A 10,494-nucleotide genomic window follows, 5' to 3' on the forward strand; every position below is an offset into this window, starting at 1 on the left:
CACCACCACCACCACCACCATCACCACCACCACCACCACCACCGGGCCCAGCCGCCGCAGCAGAGTCACCACCCCCCTCACCACCACCGGCCGCAGCCCCATCTGGGCAGCTTTCCCGAGAGTTGCAGCAGCGACTCCGAGTCCAGCTCCTACTCGGACCACGCGGCCAACGACTCGGATTTTGGCTCCAGTTTGTCCAGTTCCAGCAACTCTGTGTCCTCGGAGGAAGAGGAGGAGGAGGGAGAGGAGGAGGAGGAGGAAGAGGAGGAGGAGGAGGAGGGGGGCAGCGGGGCCTCGGATTCCAGTGAAGTCAGCTCGGAGGAGGAGGACTCGTCTACCGAGTCGGACTCCAGCTCCGGCTCCAGCCAAGTGTCAGTGCAGAGCATCCGATTCAGGCGTACCAGCTTCTGCAAGCCTCCCAGCGTGCAGGCACAGGCCAACTTCTTGTACCATCTGGCCTCCGCCGCCGCTGCAACCAAACCCGCTGCTTTCGAGGATGCCGGCAGACTTCCCGACCTCAAGAGTAGTGTCAAAGCGGAGTCGCCAGAGGAGTGGAATCTGCAGAGCTGGGCCCCCAAAGCGTCTCCGGTGTACTGCCCGGCCAGCCTGGGGAGTTGTTTCGCAGAGATAAGGAACGATAGGGTATCTGAGATTACATTCCCACACTCTGAAATTTCCAATACTGTAAAGAGAACTGACCTGACAATTAACTGCCTGGCAGAGGGGGCCTCTTCACCTAGCCCAAAGACAAACAATGCATTTCCACAACAAAGAATACTCCGAGAGGCTAGGAAATGCCTACAAGCAACTCCTACTACACACTGTGCAGATAACAACACAATAGCTGCTAGATTCTTAAATAATCATTCTTCAGGAGTAGAAGCAAATTCAGAAAAAGATTCCAAAATCCTTCATTGTCCTGAATTTGCTACGGATTTGCCCTCCTCGCAGACTGATCCTGAAGTGAACGCTGCAGGAGCAGCAGCAACTAAAGCCGAGAATCCCTGCACTGACACAGGCGACAAGACATTGCCATTTCTGCACAATATTAAAATCAAAGTAGAAGACAGTAGTGCTAATGAAGAATATGAACCTCACCTTTTTACAAATAAGCTAAAGTGCGAGTGCAATGATACAAAGGGTGAGTTTTACAGTGTGACTGAGAGTAAAGAGGAGGACGCCTTGTTAACCACAGCCAAGGAAGGTTTTGCATGCCCTGAAAAAGAAACTCCTTCCTTAAATCCACTGGCTCAAAGTCAGGGCCTTTCATGCACTTTAGGTTCTCCAAAACCTGAGGATGGGGAATATAAATTTGGTGCCAGGGTAAGAAAAAATTACCGGACACTAGTACTGGGAAAGCGACCTGTCCTTCAGACACCTCCAGTCAAACCAAATTTGAAATCAGCTAGAAGCCCTCGTCCTACAGGTAAAACTGAGACACATGAAGGAACACTGGATGATTTTACAGTTATAAACAGACGCAAAAAGGTAGCCAGCAATGTAGCATCAGCAGTGAAAAGGCCATTTAATTTCATGGCAAATTTTCCTTGTCCACCATCACTCATTATTGGGAGAGATGGGGACTTGTGGCCGGCGTATTCCTTAAACACCACTAAGGATTCTCAAACTCCTCACAAGGCCCATCCTATATGGAAATGGCAGCTGGGCGGTTCTGCAATACCTCTTCCACCTAGTCACAAATTCAGGAAATTTAATTCATAAAAATGTTTTGGAAGATATTTTCTTGAAGCATATTACCTTCCTTTTGTTGTAAACTGCACAGGATGGTTTGTACAAGTCCGTTAATGTGTTACACCCCCTTTGGAGTCCTGGTTTATCGCATTTTGAAGACAGAAATCGGATTACTTTTTTTCCGTTGCGGGTTTTTTTTTTTTTTTCTGGAGTAGGGTGGGGGTGGGGTGGGAGAAGGGTTGGTTTACATTCCACAGACTACTTCAGGCTAAAGACTCAAGTAAAACTCAGTTATTACCGTAGAGCTGGAACACTTTACTGTTTCAATGCTAATAATGCACCCGGTACCTCAATTCAACTGCTACAAATAAATGTCAAAAGGTTGAATAATAAATATTACAATGAGCCATTAAGTTTATGCACTAGATTTCAGAGCTGAAAGTGTAACTGTTGATTCAGTGAAAGTTTGTTAGGTTACATGGTTACACAGTGAGGTGAGGTGAGGTAGCAAGAAGTTTCTGTGAGCCCAAAATGTTATTTTCTGGAGCTCTTGTTTGTGGGGTATCTTTTTCTTTTGACTCCCCTCATTCTCTCTTCAAGAGTAGTTGCACTTAACTTTTTTTTTTTTTTTTTTTTTTGTGGAAAGATTGGGGTGTGAGTCCTGATTAAATGCTAGTAAAAGCTGCCTCATACATACTGAGTAAAATAAATATGGAATTGTATTTTTTTTGTAAAGGGTGTGATTTTACTTTTAAAGCCACTCCTTGCAATTGGAAAAGTCCGTTTTGTGTTCTCACCCAAAGGTTTTAAATAAGGTGACTCTTACTATAGTCCCGCTTATCTTGTGGTCTAAACATGACTCTTCAAACTCCCAAAACAATTGAAAAATATATATATATTTTTGTTGTTGTTGTTGTTGTTTTTTAGGAGAGAGTCTCGCTATGTTGCCCAGGCTGGAGTGTAGTGGCACAATCTCGGCTCACTGCAACCTCCGCCTCCCAGGTTCAAATGATTCTCCTGCCTCAGCCTCCTGAGTAGCTGGGATTACAGGTGCGCGCCACCATGTAATTTTTGTATTTTTAGTAGAGGCAGGGTTTCACCATGTTGACCAGGCTGGTCCCGAACTCCTGACCTCAGGTGATCCGCCTGCCTCGGCCTCCCAAAGTGCTGGGATTACAGGTGTGATCCACCATGCCAGGGCTGAAAGATTTCTCTTAATAGCAGAATATTTTATGGTCGAACTCTTGATAGTAACAAATCAGTAAATACAACCAAGAAAAAGAAAATGAGAGGTCAGAATTGCAATACCCCAAATGAAAAATAACAGTTTTTTCAGGGCTTTTTGGTACCAGAACTCAGGCACTTGGATTTTATTACCTTATATTTTTTCTGCATCTCTCTAAAACTTCTGTTTTCAGACCATCCTGTGTATAGAGCAGGAGAGTTTCTACTGCAAGTGACAATCAGAGGTGACTATCTATATTTGCACTTAAAATCAAAGTAGTTCAACATGCAAATGCTAGGGTCTAGCCCTGGATAAGGGCCATGCTGGTGTACTGTGTTGTGATGATGGAAGCAGTAAATCAAAATTATGGAAATTTGCACTGTTGAAAAGCATGCTTTAGCTTTATTTTCAATTAAAAACACTGTTTAAAATTCCTGGTTCCATACATTTCTACTTATTCCAGATTGAAGAACGGTTAACAGGATTGAATGGTTTTGTTGACATTTTCACTTGTAATGTTTTTACCTGAAAGAAATGCATTTATTGGGTGTAGTGTTTTGTTGTAATACTGTGTGACCGAGGCCAGTCAGGTTCTGTGCAAAACACTGGTGGATTTCTTTCTAAGTAACAGCAAAACTTTACAAACTTGTTACAAATCAAGTAGGAAAAGTTTCAGGCTTAAGAAAGTGAAGCAGAGATCAGTGATTGTTTTAATGAAAGTTGAATCTAATAATTTCTGGCCCACCTCCTTTAGTCTGACAAATTATGTATCTCAGATCCTTGCTATCTTGAATCTAAGAAGTTGCATCTATAGATCATAAATCACAAAACAAAACAAAACACCAATGAAATGTTTACTGTGTGAATTTAAGTCACTATTTCTCATGGAAATTCAGTCTATTGTTTTTGTTTTTCCTTAACCTTTTAGTTCCTATTCCCTTTGAAATTTTCCTTTTGTCTATAAATGTTTCAGATAGATCTGGATGGCCTCAGCCCCTAATTGCTGAATATGCTCTGTGGTTTTCCTCTTATTGTAAAGGACTGAGGCTGAGAATACCTGCATCCAAATATATTTGGATGGAGTAAACAGATGCTTTCAACTGCCTTCCTTCCTTTCCTTCTTGAATGTTGCCCATGCCAGGTGTAGGTTCACTGGATTATTTTTTATTGGAATGGTAGATATGGTCAAAGTAAAAATTTGGGGATGGTATCCTTGAATTCTTGTTTGTATATAATTCCAAAGACTAGTCCATGTTATAGTTAATGCCTCAGAAAGCTAAACAATTGGCTTTATAGTCTGAGTTCTTTTCTCTTTGGAAGGCAATACAGAATTTAGATGCAGTAAGTTGTCCTGAAAAATCAATCTGTAAAAAGTGTGACACACACATTGGAAGTGTGTAATTTCTACTCTTTAATTACTTCTAAGTTAAGAAAGTTCAAAGTACGGTGACTACTACATGTAGACTAGTACTTCTCTTGTTGGCTAAGGACTCATTGTTCCTAAATTATAAAGCGAGAATATATTTGAAGTCTACAGATCTTGGGTGTGGAAGGACTGTAAGATGGAATAAGCACAATTTAAAACAAATATACCCTATGAAATTTCTGACATAAAATATTGGCCTCCAGCTTTGACACTTAGTCTCTAACCCTCATAGAATCAATAGTTTCAGTTTATAGGAGCTGGAGAATGAACAGCATGGAGGCCGAGGCTTTCCAGGGTGATACCATCAAAAGGAAAGAAATTAAATAGTCAACACAAATTTCGCCCCACAGTACTACTATAAGCCAGCCAACCACAGCAAAACCTGAGTTAGTGCTTCTGTAAGGAAAGTGTACCAAATAGTATGCAGTAACTTGCAAATACAAGGTATTCTTTCAATTCCTGCTAGCCCCTTAGTTGTTTCCCCATTCTGATGTGGGAATTATTCTCAGTACTGTTTATATTATTTTGGTTGTTTTATGATTAATGACGATATCTAGACTTTTCTCAGCTGCTATAAATGTCCCATTTGTTCAGAAAGTTAAGCCTTATTGAGAGAAAAACAAGTTAACTCCATTGATAGATTACATTTTTACATTTAGATGTTTTCAGGGCATAGAATTAAAAACAAAAAACCAAGCACTATATGGCTCCAGGGTGACTGATTCCTGTGTCTAAAGTCCAACATTTAGAGACATGAGGGAAAAAAGGAAAAGGCTCTTTCTAACTTTTTGGGTTAACAAACTTATTTTTGGTCTCCTATAAAAGTAATTTCCTGGTAAGACTGTGAAATGAAAATTTAAATTTTTTTTTAAGAGGTGTGTGTACTATCTTCCACAGTCAGGTTATCCGCCTTTATAGAAAATACAGCTTGCTCTTTTTCAACTATTTACTTTTTAAAGTGGGTGTTCTTTTCTACTGGCTTACTTGATTACAGTGGAGTAATCTCAATAATGGTTGTTTATTTGAAAATCAACAAGGAGCCACCACTAAACAACAATAACACAAACTACATGGGGCTGGTGTTGGATTTTTATCTTTTGTGTGTCTGGGTGACTTTCAATGGTCTAGAAATTCCTCAAAGTTCTAATCAACAAAAATTGGGAGTTTCTGCTGATATGAGAATGACAGTTTTGTTTGCATGCAGGAAGAGATGTAGAAACTAATTCCTCAAAAGCATTTTTTTTCTTTCAAAAACAAAAAAATCCTTCATGGTAAAGGTTTTTTTTTTTTTTTTTTAATAAAGCATTAGCATCTAAAAAAATAAAGAAAATGTGGTGAGTTTTGCTTCACCTTAAAAATAACTTCCTGCTGGGAAGGATGTAAAAAGGAGTTCCCAGAGCCAAACTAGGAAGGGGGAAAAAAAATGCTTCCCATCAACTAACCTCAGGAAATTGGCAAGGAGGAACAGGGCATCCACCTTAGCGAGTCCACCCGGTCACCCCAGTCATTCCAGGATTTTCCCCTTCCCTGTAAGGAAGAACTATTTTTGATGCTAGCTTTGGTTTTGGTTTGCTCCCTAGGCCAAAGGGCATTTTGCAAACTAGCCTGGGGGATGGGGACGTAGGGCAGATCTAGGAGGTGGGGGAGGGCTGTATTTTACCTGTTTGGCAGGCCCTCCTTTGCAAAAAAAAAAAAAAAACAGAGTAGGTGGGGAGGGCTTAGGGGGGCTCAGCTATCATTCTTCGCCCATGCCCTGGGCCCCCGCTCTTCTCTCGCTCCTTTTCAAACTGTGGCGGCCTCACAAGCTCCTACTTTAAAAGGCCTGAGATGTTTTGCATGAAGCCCTCACAATAGGGGTTGAGGGAATTGACAGTTTCAAAAACAAGGCGTTCAGTCCTTTCCAGCTGCCGGGCCCGCTTGCTCGCACCAACTCCTGGTTCCTCTCTGCTGGTGGCGTCCTCCGGGGCGCGCGGCCGCCCCCACCCCGCCAGCCCGCGCTCCGGCCGGCCCACCCCGCCCTCAGGCTGTGTTTGTAAACAGCGGTCAGTGGCCGGGGGCTGCTGGCGCTGGCTTGGGGCCTGGCGGGCTGGGAGGGAAGGCAGGGGCCGGCTGATCGCGCGATGAGCTGCGGGCTAAGGGTCGGCTTGGGGGCCGCGGGGGTTTCGGGGTCCCTTTCCCCCTCGCTTGCCCCCGGCCGCCGAGCTCTAGGACGCACCACGCTAAACCTAGGGCAGCTCCGGGCTCTCTGGCCAGGGCCACCACCACAAGAAAGATGTTTAAGTGCCGCCATTTTGCATGGTGGCAAACAAATTTCTTTGTGACTTTTGTTTTCCCGCCCAGATCTTGCTGTCCTCTGAATGGGTGACGATGTCGACCCCCGGGGCGGGCGGCAAGGCCCGCGCCGCGGCACCTCCCGCGCAGCCTCTCTGCCAGTCGGCCTTGGGACCAGGCCCAGCGGGAGCGGGGGGCCGCAGGGCGCGCGGGGGCCGGCCCTCGGGGCCTGGAACGCCTCCCCTCACTTGGCGCTCCTTTTGTGTGTCCCGAAGTCATCGCCCACCCTGGCACACGCACACGCAGCCTCGCCGTTTCTCACCTTCTCGCCTAGGCCTCATCTCCGCTCCCCAGGCAAATGGAGCCCAGCTCTTCGCACTGGGAGGAGGGCTGGCCAAGGCCTCCAAAAGGCGCGTGTGGATCGCCAGTGGCAAAGGGTTTCGGCTTTCCCCTGGGCCAGCGTGGCCGCGAACGCCTTCTGGGAAGTGGCCCAAGACCAGAGGCCCTGGGTGGTGGGGAGGGCGCAGGGAGGGGGGGCGCAGGCAGGGCCGGGCGCAACTCCCACAGTGGGAGAAATGGGATGAGGCCCGGCTGGCTGGGTTTGGCGCGTGGTTCCTGTCCCGGGGAGCCTCTCCGTGCATCTGCAAGGGGAATGATGGCCTGGAAACGGGAAACGTGAGACAGTGACCTGGAAAGCCACCCTCGGTTGGAGAGGTTGGAGTGCAGCAATGCAAACAAAGCTGCTACCGGGGAAGAGGGGAAACAGAGGTGCACCGCAGCTAGGTCAAAGGAAAGTGCAACAAGCTTGTTTTCCCGGGTGTTTAAAATGCAGCCCCAGTTGTAAAGTGTGTGAAATTACGCACTGGTCTCTTAAAGAGTGCCTAATTTATAGTAAATAGCAAGGTCTTTGTAAATGGCTTTATTATGTTGTTTCTTGTTAATTGTTGAGAAAATCCCCATTGTTGAGTGTGAAAGGCTTTATGAGCTAACCTGGTCCTCGGCGCAATCACAGGGCAGTAAATGGCCGCTCGGCCTCCAAGGCCCAGCGCCGGAGCCGTCGCCGGCCGAGAGTGCCGCGGGGACCTCTGGAGGTGCTCCCTCGGCCTGAGAAGAAAGTGGGCAGGCTTTCCAGGTTTTAATTAATGGGAAGGCGTGTTTGGAACTCGCAGGCCCCCAAAAGCAGCTGGCTGAGTGCGGCAGGGGGAACCGGGCGGGCCGGGGGGACCCCGGCCGAGAGGGCAACGGGGAGGCCGAGGGGGCCCGGGCTCCCCTCTGCGTCACAGGCCGCCGGGGGTCGCGCCTAGGCCTGCGGGTCTGGGGCGCCGGCTCGAGCCGCGCTGCAGTGGAATTAGATCTTGGGCTTTGTCTCCAGTTCTCCAGACGCTTGGAACGCGGAATCGGGCCGGTTCGGCCAGGTCTGCGGAACCCAAAAATGCCTACCGGGCCTGGAGACCGCAGGGTCTGTGGGACAGAGCAGGCTCCGGAGACAGCTCCAGGCCCCAGCTCAGGCCTCTTGTCTTTTGTTTAAAGGGATCTCCATCTCTCTCTTCTTTCCCTCACCCCCTGTTTCTTTCCCCCCTCTCGCCCTCTCTTTTTCTCCCTCTCTCTCCCTCTTACACACACACACACACACACACACACTCCATTAGAAACTAAAATGGAATCGGAAGACGAGAAATAAGAGGAAGAGGTTTTGGTTTTGTGTGTTGAACAAGGAAAAAGAATGTCTTCTTTAAGATAAAATATTCCTATCTCCTTTTCCCATCTCCTCCACTTCCCTTTCCACCCAGATGGGACCTGGAAAGGGTATGGGCAAAACCAGGCAGGCGCTGGATTCCTTGGATTAACTTTGAGGAGAGGACCCATTGGGGTCCTGCAGGACGGGAGAGGACAAGCGGAGAGTGCCTCCCCGGCCTCGGCCCTGAGGCCTTTCCCGGGATTTAGGACCCGGTGGGTCGGGGGAAAAGCAGCAGCCGCCTCTCCGCAGCCTCTGAGCTCTGGCAGTGCAGTTAGAAGGAAGACAATTCCTTACTGGGCCTACAAGCGTGGAAGAAAACCTGGGTTAGGTGGGCTGCAAGTGAGGGTTTAGACATCAGCTAATGCAAATCACAAGGAGATGTTAATTCCAGTCGGAAAAGCCTATATTCAGCTATCTTCCTTCCCTTCTAAGATGGCCCTCCGCTTGCTTGCGCGCTAGCTCTCACCAAATTAGCTATTACGTGAAATCCCCCTGGGTTTAAGGCACTTGTTTCACGGATTCGCGTACAACCCATATTAACTATGCACTTTCTGCTATTCCTCTTGTGACTGTCCTTGCCTCTTCCTTCTTTGCGGAGAGTATGATGGATTTTATTTTAGCCCAATCAATGCGTGCAAATACTGGGATAACACAACCCACACTTCTGCAATGAAGGCTGTTTTCAAAATTGAGTTTAGGGATCAATACTAAGTCGAAATGCTCCAAATTGGACGAATTCACCAAATTCAAGCCCTGGGCTTCCAAGCCCCTATCCTGACTGATTAACTCACTCTCAGATAGCTGTGCTTCCACCGTTCCTGCCTCTCAAAACAGGATGTTTTCGTCTAGTGTATTTGGCTTTCCCTAAAGATCACTCGGGTTTGCTTGGAAAAACACGACCCCAAAACCTGTGGTGTGAAACTCTTGTCGATGGCTTCCGTACAGGTCTCCTCTGACATTTGGCTTGCGGATTGCCATCTCCCTTTCTTTATTTTCCTGGGACCGAACAGCAGCACCTAGCAGTGCCATGCTCCGAAAACGTTTGCTCAGCTGAATAAATGCTTTACTGGTCAGGGAGCAGCCCTATCCTGTGCCACTATTTAGCTCCCACGCTGTCTTCTTCGCCCAGAGCTGAGCTGCTTCGATTGCAGCACAGCGAGCTCTCTATTCTTTTCCGGCTGCGGCCATGGCTGCGGGGCGACTGGTGCCTAACCGGGTGTGTGCGTGTGGCGGGGGCGGGGGGCGCGAGGGGGACAGGGCGGGGAAGGGCAGTTGTTGTCCCCTTTTGCAAAAAATGTTTAAGGCCGTAGAGGTGTGTATGTGGGGGGTGGGAGGGATTCCAAAAGAGAATCAGAAGAGCTTGCTGCCCACAGATGTGTGTGTATATAGTCTACAAAGAATATATGGGAAACAACCCAAATACCTAGGATGCCAGGGTGTCCCTGATTCCTTAATTCCTGCTGTCTGGATCTTCCTTCAGAGTAGATAACTGGAACAAGAAAGAAAAAAGGTGGAGAGATAGTAGCAGGCAGTCTAGAGGCCTTCCAGTAAGATGCAGTTTTTCATCTAATCATTGCCATCAACACGTTTGTGTTGGACCCTTTTTGCATGGAAAAGGCTCAGCAGTCAGTTGACTTAGACCCTAAAATATCACCAGGCTAGCAGAGGGCAGCTCTGCAAAGGCCTTCTCCAGCCCCAGTGCACAGAAGGAGGGGAGGGAAAAGAAAAAAAGAGAAACCACCTGAGTGGCAGCTTACCCTCCTCTTCCTCAAGCCACCAAAACAAACAAACAAACAAACTCAGAATTCTCCCGGAGGCTGGGAGAAGCACATGTAGGGCACCGGAGGTTGAAATGGAATTTCTGTTGTTAGTGCTTGCCCTCTTTAAGATCAGTTTAAGTTGGTTCCAGGAAAAACACAATACTTGTGGTAAGTGATGAGCAATAAAAAGGAAACACTGTGTGGAAGAGAGGCTGCACTGAGTGGAGGTAGCTGACCTCCTCCCCCTTTCCTGTAAAAGTTAGATATATAAGAGCTCTGAAGGCTACCACTTGGTCAGTAGGCAGGGGTTTCATTCTCAGCAAGGGCCTAGATTCTTGGATATTCAGGAATAAAGACACATTTTACATTCATTCTCTCATCT

At 47.2% G+C, this 10,494-nt stretch overlaps 1 protein-coding gene across 1 annotated transcript in view; it reads left to right on the forward strand.

Moving 5' to 3' along the window:
* SKIDA1 (SKI/DACH domain containing 1) overlaps positions 1–3,348 on the forward strand; it is a 5,042-nt gene extending 1,694 nt beyond the window's left edge. The window contains exon 3 of the mRNA XM_011963906.1: positions 6–3,348. Coding sequence (XP_011819296.1) covers positions 6–1,722 — 1,717 coding nt within the window. The 3' untranslated portion in view covers positions 1,723–3,348. The remainder of the gene's footprint in view (positions 1–5) is intronic.
* The last annotated feature ends 7,146 nt before the right edge of the window (positions 3,349–10,494 follow it).

The sequence above is a fragment of the Colobus angolensis genome, unplaced genomic scaffold (genome assembly GCF_000951035.1).
Source record: "Colobus angolensis palliatus isolate OR3802 unplaced genomic scaffold, Cang.pa_1.0 Scaffold63, whole genome shotgun sequence".
Lineage (NCBI taxonomy): Eukaryota > Metazoa > Chordata > Mammalia > Primates > Cercopithecidae > Colobus > Colobus angolensis.